General features: G+C 41.2%; 1 protein-coding gene across 1 annotated transcript in view; it reads left to right on the forward strand.

Annotated features, from left to right (window-relative positions):
• Nucleotides 1-656: 656 nt before the first annotated feature.
• Nucleotides 657-16,952, forward strand: part of LOC311248718 (chitin synthase chs-2-like) — a gene marked incomplete at both ends in the record, with an annotated part of 66,823 nt that continues 50,527 nt past the window's right edge. Inside the window, 4 exons of the mRNA XM_084339554.1 lie at nucleotides 657-676; nucleotides 8,424-8,559; nucleotides 10,636-10,824; nucleotides 13,710-14,577. Coding sequence (XP_084195680.1) covers nucleotides 657-676; nucleotides 8,424-8,559; nucleotides 10,636-10,824; nucleotides 13,710-14,577 — 1,213 coding nt within the window. The remainder of the gene's footprint in view (nucleotides 677-8,423; nucleotides 8,560-10,635; nucleotides 10,825-13,709; nucleotides 14,578-16,952) is intronic.

Genomic DNA, 16,952 nt, shown 5'->3' on the forward strand with positions numbered 1-16,952 from the left:
TCTGAAAATGTTTTCAGCTTATTCTTTGTGATCTTGTCATAAAACTTTGTAGTTGGTGGAGTTGTCTCGAGACGTTCATGTTTGAAGGCTTGATAGGCTTGCTATCCTATCTTATGAGCATCAAGTAGGTCATTGCCCACATCTGGTGGGGCAACAGTTGCTGTTGACAAGCTGACAAACTCACATTGGTCTGGACTGAATGGATTCAGCCAGTAGTTATCCAGGATATCAACAATGGACTCAACACCAGCCTCATCTCTTCTGATCCTGGGCAGCTGTAAGTCTGGGTGATTAAGTTGAGAATCTCCTTGACCAACCATCTCCCTCAGCCGCCTCAGGAAGGCACTGCGGTACTCTGAGGTTAAGTAGTACTTGTAGACAGCCGCAGGTTTGAGGCTGAAGCCTTTTGTTCCACCAGATGTTTGTGTGTCCTTGTTGACAGTCTCCTCAATGGTCTGGTCAACAGGAATTCGTCCAAAAGGATTTCTGCTGCCAAGTTGGACGGAGAAGCCTCCTTGCAGGAAATGGGCATGCACTTCCGGGTGATTTGCAGGCAGCTGTGTCATTGTGGCATAATAGTATGAAAGGTAGCGGGCGTAGTTGAGCGTAGTTGAGCTTGTCATATGCAAAACACCAATGAATCATCTCTCGGATGCATGCAAGGTGCAACATTCCTGTAAGAACTGCTCTATGATGGCGTGACTCTCTGAAATAGATAAATCAATATTTTGTTTTTACATTAGCTTGTAGATCGGCTATTCAGGGCTAATGTTCAAATTCACTTTTAGGACCCCTGCATGATGCCTTATGTTATTGCCCTTATGCAATGAAACATACAGTTAGTAACAAAATGTCTCTAAACAATCAAATATGCTTCTTAAATTCTCATGCACATGTGTATACATATATATTGTATATGTGTTTTCATAACCCTTAACATGTAGTAACATTTAAAGTTGGATGTATCTTACCAGTCAGCTGTGACAGCTGTGTCCCATTCAGCTTTGATTCCTGAAAGAACTGCTCCACCACCAAATAATAGGCCACACCCACTTCATCAACTAATTTAATTGGACACAGGTTTGTTTAATTTATAAAAAGGAATGTCCAAAAAGAGTGTTATAGAAATTTTAATGTGCTATTGGCTGTCTGTGTTCTTTTTGGAACTGATGAAAATCCGCCTATAGAGGAAAATAACAAACAGTCAAAAAATATAAAAAGCTGCTCCTATGGAAAGTCTATCATATTTTAATTAACTTATATTGACCCTATGAACACTTTAAAATAGGTAAGGTTTTGCCGCCTTTTCGGTACCGATATCTCGTCCGGCCCAAGGACTAATTGAGGAAGAGTGAACATTCCGGAGAATAGATTGCCATTGTTCATCCGAAAATTCTACAGACAGATCATCCTCTCAATGTGATTTAATAATAGTGAGAGAGGGTGAATGTAGGGTCGACAACATATCATACAATTCGTTTTTGAGGACTGCATACTTTTTCTGCAAACCAAAACATATAACATATTATATGCCCTCAGGGTTGTCAAAGAAGAAACAAATTCTGCTAAAATAAGAAAACACATTGGGCCTCATTCACGAAGCGATATAAAAACAGATTTCCTCTTATTTTGTTCTTAACTAGCATTTATTTCTTATTTTGTTCTTACCAGGGATTCAGCAATGTTTTCTTATTTTTGCTTTTCTCTTAGGCAAGACCAAATTCTAAGAGTGGTCGAGAGCACTGTTGAGGTTCCATGGTAACCGGCAATCCATTTGTAGGCCGACCTTGAGAGTTATCTCTCTCTCTCTCTCTCTCTCTCTCTCTCTCTCTCTCTCTCTCTCTCTCTCTCTCTCTCTCTCTCTCTCTCTCTCTCTCTCTCTCTCTCTCTCTCTCTCTCTCTCTCTGTCGAGGGAGGGCCAGGAACTCCTAAGTTTTGCATGAAATGCCACCTCGTAACTCCTTCAGTTCATGTTCATGTTCATGTTCCATACCTCGACTGAGATTTATGGGCTCAGCCCCAACCATTCTGCACGTCAGTTGACGTCAAAAACGAGAGTAAGCAAATGCGAGTGAAACGCTCACTGTCGAGTCCTGGCTCTAGGCAGAATCACGAACAGTGGTTTAAGTAATTTATTTTTCACTGTCGAGTCCTGGCTCTAGGCTGAATCACGAACAGTGGTTTAAGAGAATTTATTTATTTTTCACCGTCGAGTCCTGGCTTTAGGCAGAATCACGAACAGTAGTTTAAGAGAAGTTATTTAAACTACTTGCAGCGCTAGCCGCGAGAAACACGCCAACCAATAGTTCATCGCGTTGGTTCCCCAGTCGCTTGCTGTCATGACTCTGCACCCCACACTTTAAGAAACACTGCCCTAACTGCTCCTGATGAGCAGGTTGGCACCTTGCATGGTTGCTTCCAACGTCGGTGTGTGAATGTGTGAGTGAATGGGTAAAATGTGAGGAACAAAATTGTAAAGCGCTTTAGATAAAAGCTGTTATATAAATGCACCATTTACTGCATGCAAAAAACTGCATGCTTTCTGTCCAAAACTGCATGGGTACTACAGAAACAATAGAAACCCATAGAACCCATTGTCATTCAGATATCTTGAGGTCAGAGTTCAAGGGACCCCAATTATTCCGCCCCTTGCCAACAAGCAAGATGGTTTGAAACTCATTATAATGATTGATCCAATCTACAGTTTGCAACCATTGCTTCAGTCATCAATCATAACTACCTACCTCATACTATAGTCTACCCATAACTGTATGATAGCATGTACAATAGTGCTGTATATATCGTATATATACATTTATATATTCATATTTACGGCATATATATATCCATTTCTGTCTGAATATACCTGCATATAATCCTTCTATATACCTACTACTGTTTGCTGTTACATTTGCACTCTGGTTGGATGCCAAACCTCTTTTCATTGTACTGTGTACTTTCTTGCGCTGTATGATGACAATACATTTTAATCTAATCTAAAGTAGAAGATGTGAAAATGATACGGATTATACTGTGAGCTTCTGGAGAAGGACAAGTATGATGGCGTCATAGACGATTGTACTGGAGACAGGTGAGAGAACACAGCACAGTGTTAGGTTTATCAATACTGTGATCAGTGATCAATTATGGCCTACTTTCTAATAGTCAACCATGCCAGACAATGTTTAAAAAGAGTGAACACTTGCTTTAATCACAGATCGTGATTCACTCTCCGATGCCGATACTGTTTGTTGTTATTTGCATAATCCAGAATGAGGAAGTGGTTGAGTGTAATGAATGCATGCTGACGTGAAGTGTCGGGAAGTGAGTGATGTGAAGAGGATGGTATTTTCTTGTTCAACCATAAAGGGATTGAAGACCTGAGATATCTCATATGTCTCACGCTGCACAAGGACGACACATGGACAAGCAATACATGTGAGTCTGGACTTTTTATCGGTGGTATAGTTAATCATTTAAAAGAATAATGAGGAATATCTTTTCCAAGAAATGAAGGAATGAAATGTATTTGCAAAATTAATGTATTATTAGAAATGTATGATGATGATGATGATTATTATTATTAATAATGCTGTTGTTATTATTGCTATTATTACTAGCAGTGTTACTTAGTGGTTACCTACTGTACCCGGCGCTGCTAACTGGCTATCGTTCCTGTTTGGACGGGGGTGTTGATGGGTGGGAGCATCCTCGGGCAGCCGTCTCTTTCCCGGCGGTCCCCTCTGTGCACGAGCCCTTGCATGTGGTGCGGTTGAGCATTGGGGCACCTGCAGCTTGTGGTCCGGTGCAGCTTGTATGTGTGCACGTCGTTCGGTTTGGCAGCTGCAGCTTGTGTTCGGGTGCGGCTTATAGTGCCAAAAGTACGGTATGCGTATGTTTGTGTACAGCACTTTGAGCTGCATGACATGTATGAAAGGTGCTTTATAAATAAATACTTACTTACTTACTTACTTACTTACTTACTTACTTACTTACTTACTTACTAGTGTAGGGTCGACATTGGCTCAAGAGGTTGAGCAGTCGTCTGGTAATCCAGAGGTTCCCGGTTCGATTCCCGCTCCTCCCGGGCAGCATGATTGATTGATTGATTGATTTTTATTGTGGAGTAAAAGTCAGCATCCAAGGGATAAAAATATGAGAAAGTGCAAGCACTTATTTCCATCATGGTCCCTGATTTTGGACATGGACAGACATCATAAAACATAGAGAGCATCATAATAAAACAAAGCATCATAATAAAACATAGAGCATCATAATAAAACATAGAGCATCATAATAAAAACATAGAACATCATGTCGAAGTGTCCTTGAGCAAGACACTTAACCCCTAATTGCTCCCGATGAGCAGGTTGGCTCCTTGCATGGTCGCCTCCGCTGTCAGTGTGTGAATGTGTGAGTGAATGGGTAAAATGTGAGGAACAAATTGTAAAGAGCTTAGGATAAAAGCGCTATATAAATGCAGCGATTTACCATTTTATTTTATTTAGTGTTACAATAGTAGTAGTAGTAGTAGTAGTAGTAGTAGTAGTAGTAGTAGTAGTAGTAGTAGTAGTAGTAGTAATAATAATAACAATGATGATAATAATAACAATAATAACAATGATGATAATAATAATAATAATAATAATAATAATAATAATAATAATAATAATAATAATAATAATAATAATAATAATGAATAATTATCTTGTTCTTCTCATATAGTGACAGTTGTATATTTTCTCTGTGCATTAGTAATGATATATTATATGATATTAATAATAATGAATAATGACCTTGTTCTTCAGCAATGATCCTCTAATGATAATAATAATGAATAATTTCCTTGTTCTTCAGCAATGATACATTAGTAAATATAATAATAATAATTAATAATTATCTTGTTCTTCTCATATAGTGACAGTTGTATATAGAATAGAATAGAATAGAATAGAATAGAATAGAATAGAATAGAATAGAATAGAATAGAATAGAATGATCTTTATTGTCATTGTTACAATGTTACAATGAAATTTAAAAGGCAGCCCTAGGTGCTAGCCGTCACAGTCCTAGATCATAAAAACACAGTCCTAAACACAGTATTAAAATAATAAAACAAGTAAGGCATAATATACATAACATAAACAGGGGGGGTATAAAAGATAATTCCCCTATCTTTTAGTGTGTGTGTGTGTGTGTGTGTGTGTGTGTGTGTGTGTGTGTGTGTGTGTGTGTGTGTGTGTGTGTGTGTGTGTGTGTGTGTGTGTGTGTGTGTGTGTGTGTGTGTGTGTGTGTGTGTGTGTGTGTGTGTGTGTGTGTGTGTGTGCGTGTGCGTGGGGGGTGGGGTGGGGGGTGCAGGGGAGATTGTTGTTTTACATTTTTGCTGAGTTTAGTGCAGTTATGGCCCTGGGATAAAAACTAAACTTCAGTCTGTTAGTCCGGGTGGGCATGACGCTGAAACGCCTGCCCGAGAGCAGCCGTATGAGGTGTTTGTTGCCATATAGATTTATTATATTTTATCCAAGGAGGGGTCCGGGAGGGGGGGGTTCGAGCTGGAGCATATGTGTGTAGGGTTTTAGAAAATAGGTATTAGGGGTATGTCCTATATAAACATGTATATAATTGTTAATTTAGCTGGATATACACTGTATACGGTTAAAATGTTATTATAGACTTTTTTTTGTGTCTTGTTTCTGTGCTTGCATGTAATTTTAACCACCTTGACTGTTAGTTTCATTATGCATTATGTGTTGAGTACTGACTTTTTGATAATTTTGATCTGACCGCACGCATCTGTTTTCAATGTATTCCAATGGGGAGGGAGCGCATGCGGCCGCATGCGGCCGCCTCTAGGAAGTGCGCTGCCGTCGGCTTCTTTTCTCAGCTTTTTTGTGCGGTCGAAAGTTGAAACTTTCTGAACTTTCAGAGCGATGCGCTGGGCTCATTTTCAGACAACCAATCACAGCCATTCATCTACCACTCTGTTTGTAACCTGACACCGGAGCTGCCTGCCTGTCTGGCTGTCTCCCACAGACCATTGAGATTCGCGACAAAACTAATAATAATAACTACACGAATACACTACTAAAAAGCTAATAAAAAGCAAAGGGCGAACTGTGGTGTCAGGCAATAACTATATATATAATTAATATACAATAAAGTTATTCAAATATGCTATAATATGTGCAAAACCGCGGCATGGCTGTAGATTTATTTCTGTCATCTATTCTACAAGATGCGCTTCAAGCCAGCTCTGCCGGCGCACTCCCAGCATGTTTCACGGAGAAATATGCGCTAGGTGGACGCGGGCCCTAACTTTTCTCAAGTCACCGATCACCTTTATATTTCCATACTAATTTCCATAATAAGTCAATGACTAAAATGTAACTCATTATTCATGAGCGCAATTTTTTACCTTTTTTTAAAACATAAATTTGTTCCTTACCATAGTTATATTTCTCGGTATATTATTCCAATAAGCAACTGTTCTATACATTACCGTCTTTTTCAGAGCATTTGTTTTTGGTTAAGGTAAAGTAAAGCATGAATCTAATGCTTGCCTTCTGTTATATCCATACAGTTGTGAGTGCAAACCCTCCGGTTTCCCAGTATTACAGATATTAAACAGAAAAGTGACCAGGCTACATGCCATCCTCTGTTCCACTGTCATCCAGGTCAGCGCGGCATACATCACTCCAACACTACTCCTCACAGAGCAGCGCAGAGCGAGGCGTGCCGCCCTGTTCTGAGCGAGCTGGAGTTTGTTCAGGTCAAGCCTAGAGGCGTTAGACCATATAGTAGGACAGTAGTCCAGACGGAATAAGACCAAAGATTGTAGTACAAGCTTTGCTGTACCATTAGTCAACAGAGTTCTACTCCTTCTGATCATTGAAGTACCACAGCTCATCTTAGCCACCATATTGCTAATGTGTTTCGACCAAGAAAGTGTTTCATCTATTACAACACCCAGCAGTTTTGCCTCTCTGACCTCTGGGAGGTGATGCCAGTGAGGAGGGAGTTGCAATAGTCAAGGCGGGAGGAGATGAAGGCGTGTATGAGGGATGGCAATGTTGCGGAGATGAAAGTATATGATGTTTTAACAATGGAGCGGCATGGGGGTCAAATGAGAGTTCTTCAGTAATGATACATTAGTAATGATAATAATAATTAATAATTATCTTGTTCTTCTCATATAGTGACAGTTGTATCTTTTCTCTGTGCATTAGTAATGATACATTAGTAATGATAATAATAATGAATAATAACCTTGTGCTTCAGTAATGATATATTAGTAATGATAATAATAATGAATAATAACCTTGTTCTTCAGTAATGATACATTAGTAATGATAATAATAATAATGAATAATAACCTTGTTCTTCAGTAATGATATATTATTAATGATAATAATAATAAATAAATATCTTGTTCTTCAGTAATGATACATTAGTAATGATAATAATAATTCATAATTATCTTGTCCTTCTCATATAGTGACAGTTGTATATTTTCTCTGTGCATTAGTATAATGATACATTAGTAATGATAATAATAATGAATAATAACCTTGTGCTTCAGTAATGATATATTAGTAATGATAATAATAATGAATAATAACCTTGTTCTTCAGTAATGATACATTAGTAATGTTAATAATAATAATGAATAATAACCTTGTTCTTCAGTAATGATATATTATTAATGATAATAATAATAAATAAATATCTTGTTCTTCAGTAATGATACATTAGTAATGATAATAATAATTCATAATTATCTTGTCCTTCAGTAATGATACATTAGTAATGATAATAATAATTCATAATTATCTTGTCCTTCTCATATAGTGACAGTTGTATATTTTCTCTGTGCATTAGTATAATGATACATTAGTAATGATAATAATAATAAATAATGACCTTGTGCTTCAGTAATGATATATTAGTAATGATAATAATAATGAATAATAACCTTGTTCTTCAGTAATGATACATTAGTAATGATAATAATAATAATGAATAATAACCTTGTTCTTCAGTAATGATATATTATTAATGATAATAATAATAAATAAATATCTTGTTCTTCAGTAATGATACATTAGTAATGATAATAATAATTCATAATTATCTTGTCCTTCTCATATAGTGACAGTTGTATATTTTCTCTGTGCATTAGTATAATGATACATTAGTAATGATAATAATAATAAATAATGACCTTGTTCTTCAGTAATGATACATTAGTAATGATAATAATAATAATGAATAATAACCTTGTTCTTCAGTAATGATATATTAGTAATGATAATAATAATAAATAAATATCTTGTTATTCAGTAATGATACATTAGTAATGATAATAATAATTCATAATGATCTTGTCCTTCTCATATAGTGACAGTTGTATCTTTTCTCTTCAGGCGATCATGGGACACCTGTCGAGAGGTCCCTGTCATTCAGGACCAGCAGACACCATGGAAACTAGTTAAGCTGCTTAAGGTGTTGACTCTCTTTGTCGTCTCCCTGTTGGTGTTTGGTTTGGCGATATGCAGCAAGGTACAGGATCCACATTCAGTCGGGATGGGTTTCAATGTTCCATCATTTAACTATTCATTTGACGTTTTAAAATGTATTGCTTTCTACATCATACAGCCTTTGCATTTTGCTCTGCAAGTTTCAGTCATACATTTTTCCAACGTTATTACCTTCTTTCTATACTATTATTTGTAACCCTATCCCTTGCAATCCAAATCCTAATTTATAATATATAAAAGATTTTCGAGAAGACATGATGGACGGGATCCACAAAGAATGGATTGCACGGTGCTAATTGAACCCTTACTTACAATTCATTATGAATTGAAAATGGGGGACCCTGATGTAAACGAGACGAAAGTCTTTCTCCGGTCTGCATCCCCTTAATGGAAAACTCCAACATTTTGGGAAATTAGCTTATTTAACATCTTCCCTGGAGTTGGACAAGAAGATACATATCTTTTTTGTCTTTCTGCATGCATTGGGCTTAGGGAACGCCTGGACCGTTAGCCTAGCTTAGCTTCATCACTGGAAGTGGGGCAGACATCTAGCCTAGTTCACTACAGTCAGGAAATATACAATCAAATACAATCAAAATACAACTTCCACACGTTCCTGTAAACATGTTGTGACCTGTGTATTTACCACATCTCCCAGTCACACAAGTCACACGAGTCTCCCAGTCACACAAGTCTCCCAGTCACACAAGTCTCCCAGTCACACAAGTCTCCAATTCACACGAGTCTCCCAGTCACACAAGTCTCCCAGACACACAAGTCTCCCAGTCACACAAGTCTCCCAGTCACACAAATCTCCCAGTCACACAAGTGACTGGGAGACCCGTGTGACTTGTGTGACTGGGATACTCATGTGACTTGGAGACTTGTGTGACTGGGAGACTTGTGTGACTGGGAGACTCATGTGACTGGGAGACTTGTGTGACTTGTGTGACTTGGAGACTTGTGTGACTGGGAGACGTGTGTGACATGGAGACTTGTGTGACTTGGAGACTTGTGTGACTTGTGTGACTGGGAGACTTGTGTGACTTGGAGACTTGTGTGACTGGGAGACTTGTGTGACTGGGAGACTTGTGTGACTGGGAGACTCGTGTGACTGGGATACTTGTGTGACTGGGAGACTTGTGTGACTTGTGTGACTTGGAGACTTGTGTGACTGGGAGACTTTTGTGACTGGGAGACTTGTGTGACTGGGAGACTTGTGTGACTTGGAGACTTGTGTGACTTGTGTGACTGGGAGACTTGTGTGACTTGGAGACTTGTGTGACTGGGAGACTTGTGTGACTGGGAGACTTGTGTGACTGGGAGACTCGTGTGACTGGGAGACTTGTGTGACTGGGAGACTGAGACTCGTGTGACTGGGAGACTTGTGTGACTGGGAGACTTGTGTGACTTGGAGACTTGTGTGACTGGGAGACTTTTGTGACTGGGAGACTTGTGTGACTTGGAGACTTGTGTGACTGGGAGACTCGTGTGACTGGGAGACTCGTGTGACTTGTGTGACTGGGAGACTCGTGTGACTTGTGTGACTGCGAGATGTGGTAAATACACAGGTCACAACATGTTTACAGGAACGTGTGGGAGTTGTATTTTGATTGTATTTGGAGTATATTTCCTGACTGTAGTGAACTAGGCTAGATGTCTGCCCCACTTCCAGTTATGAAGCTAAGCTAGGCTAACGGTCCAGGCGTTCCCTAAGCCCAATGCATGCAGAGAGACGAAAAAGGTATGTATCTTCTTGTCCAACTCCGGGGAAGATGTTAAATAAGCTAATTTCCCAAAATGTTGGAGTTTTCCTTTAACAATTGTGTGTATTGAGCCGTACTATATTGTACCCATTCTGCAATCTGTTAATAACATGCAGGTGATTGATTGATTGATTGATTGATTGGAAATTTTATTAACAGGGTGCAATTAGCACCGTGCAATCCATTCTTTGTGGATCCCGCCCTATGTATTCTAATCTGAGGGGGGTTTGACAAAGAGAGATACAGACAGACTGTGTCTCATCAGTCGTGACGATCCCACACACTGCTCAGCAGGTTGGGTTCCCTCTGATCTAATCTCTCTGTCTTCCCAGACCTCCTTCCTGCTGTTGATCACCCTGTCCGGTAACGCCACCCAGACGGTCCCGGCTGAGCAGAAGCCCGTGGCGATGCTGTCCGTGGGCTGCGCTCTGGTCGGCCCCAGCGTCCTGCTGCTGCTGAAGAGCCTGTGGAAGAGCCTCTTCAAGAGCTGCAGGGCACCGACCAAGGCAACCGCCGCCTTTGTGAGAACGAGTTCATCTTCTCCTTCTCCTTCTCCTTCTCCTTCTCCTTCTCCCGTGACTCACGTTGGATTGTGTTGTTGTCCAATGTGTCTTGGCTTGACTTTCAATAGTCAAATTATTATTTTCAAATGTCCTTGCACTGGTTTAACAACCTGTTAAACCAGTAGAAAATAATTACTCTTAAATTATACGAGAGCCGTAATAACAACTTGCAACTTCTGGTGATCTTTCAACGTGCAGCCTGTTAACTGCAGGTAGTTAGTGGTATAATTAGATAGTAAAATATTGATTGATAGAGAAGATAGAGAACTCCTAATAGAGAAGGACTGGACTACAAATATAATTTAGATAGAGAACTCCTCATAGAGAAGGACTGGACTACAAAGAGAACTCCTAATAGAGAAGGACTGGAACAAATATAATTTCGATTTAAGAAGATAATCAACTCACCCCGTTGGCGAGAATGTCGGTTAATCGCACATGGTTTACGGTACAGTGATAGACGGGAGCGTGTGGTAGTGGTACAGTGATAGACGGAGCGTGTGGTACAGTGATAGACGGAGCGAGTGGTACAGTGATAGACGGGAGCGTGTGGTACAGTGATAGACGGAGCGTACGGTACAGTGATAGACGGAGCGTGTGGTACAGTGATAGACTGAGCGTACGGTACAGTGATAGACGGAGCGTGTGGTAGTGGTACAGTGATAGATGGAGCGTGTGGTCAGGGGTGTAAAAAGTACCCAGAAATTATACTTAAGTGAAAGTATGGGTACCATCTCAAAATCTGACTCAAGTAAAAGTCAAAAGTATCTGGCTAAAAACACACTTGAGTAAAAGTCAAAAAGTCCTACTTTTAAATGTACTTAAGTACTAAAAAGTAAAAGTACATTAAAAAAAAAAAGGGATACACCAGGGGTCTCAAACTCAATCCATCATGGGCCAAGTTTTCATTTTAACTATACATTGCACCAGGTGAGTTAGTTGAAGAGGTGAGCCAATTAGTGAAATCATCAGCTGGTGTTTAGGCAAGGCTGGAATGAAACCAAGCATACACTCTGCCCACAATGGAATGTGTTCTGCGATAGACAATGCTGAAATGAAAGAACAGAGGACACTTTTTTTGCATTAAAATTATTTAATGCACTTCTCCATTGAAGGTAAACTAACATGGACGGCATTCACATCACAGCATGAATATATCACAATATTAACCACAGCATACTGGATTATCCTGAATAAAATCACAATATTAAAGGCAGAATACTGGAGTACCATGAATAATATCACAATATTAAAGACAGAATACTGGAGTACCCTGAATAATATCACAATATTAAAGACAGAATACTGGAGTACCCTGAATAATATCACAATATTAACCACAGCATAATGCGGATCTGACTGTCTATTCTTCTGATAGCAGGTGTTTAATCAAAGATCCCCGCTTTCTAGTGTTGCACAAGGACCAATCAGCATGGGTATGGGCGGGTTCATTTTCCATTGATGGGGATTTGATTGGCTGTTTACCTGTGGTAGCAGGATTAATAACGTTAATGTTAGTTTGGCCAGATAAACAATTAAAATGGTTGGACCTGTGAGATTTGTACTTTGTACTTTGTAGGTCTGCATTTTAAATGTAAGGAGTAAAAAGTATGTTTTTTTCCCCTGAAATGTAATGGAGTAAAAGTACAAAGTATACAAACCTAATAATACTCGAGTAAAGTACAAATCCCCCAAAACAGTACTTAAGTATTGTAACAAAGTACAATTACTCAAGTACTTTACACCCCTGCGTGTGGTACAGTGATAGACGGAGCGTGTGGTACAGTGATAGACGGAGCGTGTGGTAGTGGTACAGTGATAGACGGAGCGTGTGGTACAGTGATAGACGGAGCGTGTGGTACAGTGATAGACGGAGCGTGTGGTACAGTGATAGACGGAGCGTGTGGTACAGTGATAGACGGAGCGTGTGGTACAGTGATAGACGGAGCGTGTGGTACAGTGATAGACGGAGCGTGTGGTACAGTGATAGACGGAGCATGTGGTACAGTGATAGACGGAGCGTGTGGTACAGTGATAGACGGAGCGAGTGGTACAGTGATAGACGGAGCGAGTGGTACAGTGATAGACGGAGCGTGTGGTACAGTGATAGACGGAGCGAGTGGTACAGTGATAGACGGAGCGAGTGGTACAGTGATAGACGGAGCGAGTGGTACAGTGATAGACGGAGCGTGTGGTACAGTGATAGACGGAGCGTGTGGTACAGTGATAGACGGAGCGTGTGGTACAGTGATAGACGGAGCGAGTGGTACAGTGATAGACGGAGCGAGTGGTACAGTGATAGACGGAGCGTACGGTACAGTGATAGACGGAGCGTACGGTACAGTGATAGACGGAGTGCAAACAGCAGCCTTGCGAATAACGTGTGGTTTGGGGGCTTCGTGGGTGTGACTGACATTCCACAGCACGCCTGGAGGCCCCACGACACGCTGAACCACTGATTTATTGTGCATTATTGTTGCGGTGGATAAGAAGTGAACGTACCGCCTCTCACTTCATCAAATAGTTTCCACAGGAATCTCGTTAAAGCTATAACCCTAACCATGGGCCTAGTGAAAGCTCACTGTGGGGGGCGACAGTGGCTCGGGAGGTAGAGCAGTCGTCTGGTAATCCGGAGGTTGCTCGGGGTTCGATTCCGGCTCCTCCCGGGGGAGCAGCGTGTCGAAGTGTCCTTGAGCAAGACCACTTAACCCCTAATTGCTCCTGATGAACAGGTCGGCACTTTACCTTTGCTCATGAGCCACTGTCGCCCCCCTGAGTCGATAGCTTTACCCACTTGTACCACTACATCGACCCTCCTCTCCTGTCTCCTCGTGTCGTCACAGGTCCTGTCCATTGAGTTCCTGGTGGCCCTGGGTTCGGCAGTTCTCACCATCGTGGCGATGCCCTTCTTCGACATCGTCACCAACGTCATGCTGCTCAACAGCATCGCCGTCCTCTCCTCCATCTTCCAGATCGCCGCTCAATGCTCCGCCAGAGCAATGAACCGGTTCCTCGTGCCGCCCGTCTTCTCCTTCCTCCTCATTTTGGGGGGTTACGCTCTGTTCCTCCTCTCCTACCTGATGGACAGAGAGACCCGGGGAGAGATGGCCCTCTGGGCGGGTCTGGCGGTCGCCGGGACCGTCCTGGTCTCGCTCAACTGGTGGGAAAACTACTTCAGCTTGTTTGGAGGAAACCACTTCCTCCGACGACTGACCGAAGACATGATCCGCTGCCGGAACCTCCTCCACATGCTCTCCAGTCTGGTGAGGATCCTGGTGACGGCGGCCGTGCTCGGGGCCTACGTCCCTCTGTCCGGCAGGGACTGGAGCTCACTGAGCGAGGTTCCCGCGGGGGTCCGGAAGGTGCTGACGGGCCTCCTCGGGCTGCAGCTGGTCTCCTCGGCCCTGTGCCACTGGTTCGTGGTGGCGGCCTGCAAGATGCACGCCCTGCGGCGGAGCTTCGTCCTCCCCGTGTACTTGGCCTCTCTGGCCGTCCTGGCTCTGTTCATTGGCCCCGTCGTCATCTACTTCCAGAACTACACAGACCTCAGGCCGGCCGGCAACTACACCTTCACAGAGTACTGTGACGAGGCTGCGTACGGCCTCTACCCAGACCTGGAGGGAGGGCTGTTCCAGAGGCTGGTGCTAGATGTTACACACACCCTGTGCCTCCGGGACCTGTCCCAGCTCCTTCACATTGGCTTTCTGGCAGGTACGTTATTAGCTCTACTAGATGTCATGGAGCTCTTGAATAACGGTCCGAAAAACCAGGAGAATATTGATCTCTGTTACAATAACTTATGTAGTTTTCTGCATAAAGAAATTGGTCGACACTGTACTATAAAGAAAGGCGGTTCGCCCAAAAAGTATTTTAAGACCAAACAACCTTATTGGAATAATGAATTAAATGGGCTATGGCTTAATTCAAGGGCAGCCGAAAAGTCTTTTCTAAAATGCAAGGAACAGAATGTGAGAAGAGACTTACTGAATGAATTTAAAGCTTGTCAAACTAAATTTGATAAGAAACTCAGATTTTTCAAACGACGTTTCAAGAGAGGACAAGCTCTCCATATAGAACAACTACAAGTCAGTAATCCCCAGCAATTCTGGAAATAAATAAATAAACTAGGCCCCAAAAAAAACCAGACAGTCCCAATGGAGATTGTATTGGATAACGGTGAATCATGTTTTGAAACTGAGCAGATTCTGAAAAAGTTTTGAAACTGAGCAGATTCTGAAAAAGTGGGAAACCGACTATAGTAGTCTGTATGCTTGTAGTAGTCACCCTTTATTTGATGATGGTTTCCTGACAGAAATATGTAAGTTAAAATGTGAGGCCGAACTTGGGATGAGCAATAGCCCTACAGGTTGTGAATTATTAAATAGTGACATTACGTTAGACGAGGTACAGAGTGTAGTGGACAGAGCGAAACTGAAGAAAGCTATGGGTATTGAGGAGTTGTCGAACGAGGTCCTTAAAACTCCCTATCTGCTGAATGTATTACACTGTTTATATCAAACTTGTTTTAACACAGGCACCATCTCCTCGATATGGAACAAGTCCATTATTAAGCCCATCCCCAAATCTGCAAAAGCTGACCCTAGAGTCCCACTAAATTACAGAGGTATTAGTTTGATCAGTACAGTTTATAAATTATACTCAAGTGTTCTTAATAATAGATTAAATAAATACTTAGAATATAATGAAATGTTGGTGGATGAGCAGAATGGGTTTATGGCTAAGAGAGCTTGTATTGATCATGTTTTTGTTTTATCATCGGTGGTGAGAGCCAGATTGGACGAGGGCAAGAATACATTTGTTTGTTTTGTTGACTTTAAAAAAGCCTTTGACTGGATTAATAGAGAGCTTTTGGACTATAAATTAATCTGTTCTGGTATTGATGGTCTATTTTATAAGGCTATCAAAAGCCTGTATAAGGCCCCATCTGCCTGTCTGCAGCTGAATGATGTTAGGACCGGCTGGTTCCCCACCCCATTCGGTGTAAAACAGGGAGATGTGCTTTCTCCTACTTTATTCGCCCTTTATGTTAATGACCTGGCGCAAGAAATCAAGCAAGCCAATCTTGGTATTCCAATAGATAATATAATCCTAAGTATTTTATTGTACGCTGATGATATTGTTTTGTTTGCAGAAAATGAAGCAAATTTACAAAACATGTTGAATATTATGAGTTCTTGGTGCATGAAATGGAGACTTGCGATTAACAGTGAAAAAAACACAGATTATGCACTTCAGGAAAAAACACGAACAGCAGAGTAGCCATAAGTTTCAATTTGGACCAACGCCCCTGATTTACACACATTCTTATAAATATCTTGGTTTCACCTTTAATGAGTACATGTGCTTCATAGAAGGAAGGAAAATAATGTCTGAGTCAGCAGGAAGGGCGCTAGGGGGCGTGTTGAGTAAAATGAAAGTGTGCACTGACCTTGGGTTTTCAACATTTACACAATTATTTGATTCAATGGTGGGTTCTGTTTTATTTTATGCTGCTGGAGTATGGGGTTTTGATGATGCACCTGAATGTAATGCGATCCAGAACCGGGCCTAAGATACTTTTTAGCAGTCCATAAATACACACCAAAAGGGGCTATAGAAGGGGACATGGGGTGGGACTCTTGCTTGGTCAAGCAAAAAGGTGAAATGGTGAGGTTATGGAACCGCCTGGTCCAGCTGCCAAATGGCAGGGTGACAAAAAAGATTTTTAATTGGGACAGAGCACACGGTCATCCCTGGTCAAGAGAGATGTCCATGATTTTTTCTTCTACTGACTTGAGTATGATTTTTATGAACAATTTGCAGTGTAAGGTTCACATAATTAAAACAAAATTATCAACAATCCATCAGGATAAGTGGGAGGTGGAGATTTGGAAAAAACCTAAACTTAGAGAAAATATGTTGCAATTAAAAATTAGTATTTTACTGAACCTTATGTAATGTTAAACTTAAAGAGAAGACGGAGGTCTCTGTGTGCCCAGTTGAGGTCTGGCACCCTGCCATTGGCGGTGGAAGTGGGTAGATTCCAGGGTAAACCTGAGGAGGAGCGGTTGTGTGTTCTGTGTGAT

The sequence above is a fragment of the Notolepis coatsorum genome (assembly GCF_963971535.1).
Source record: "Notolepis coatsorum genome assembly, contig: SCAFFOLD_400, whole genome shotgun sequence".
Lineage (NCBI taxonomy): Eukaryota > Metazoa > Chordata > Actinopteri > Aulopiformes > Paralepididae > Notolepis > Notolepis coatsorum.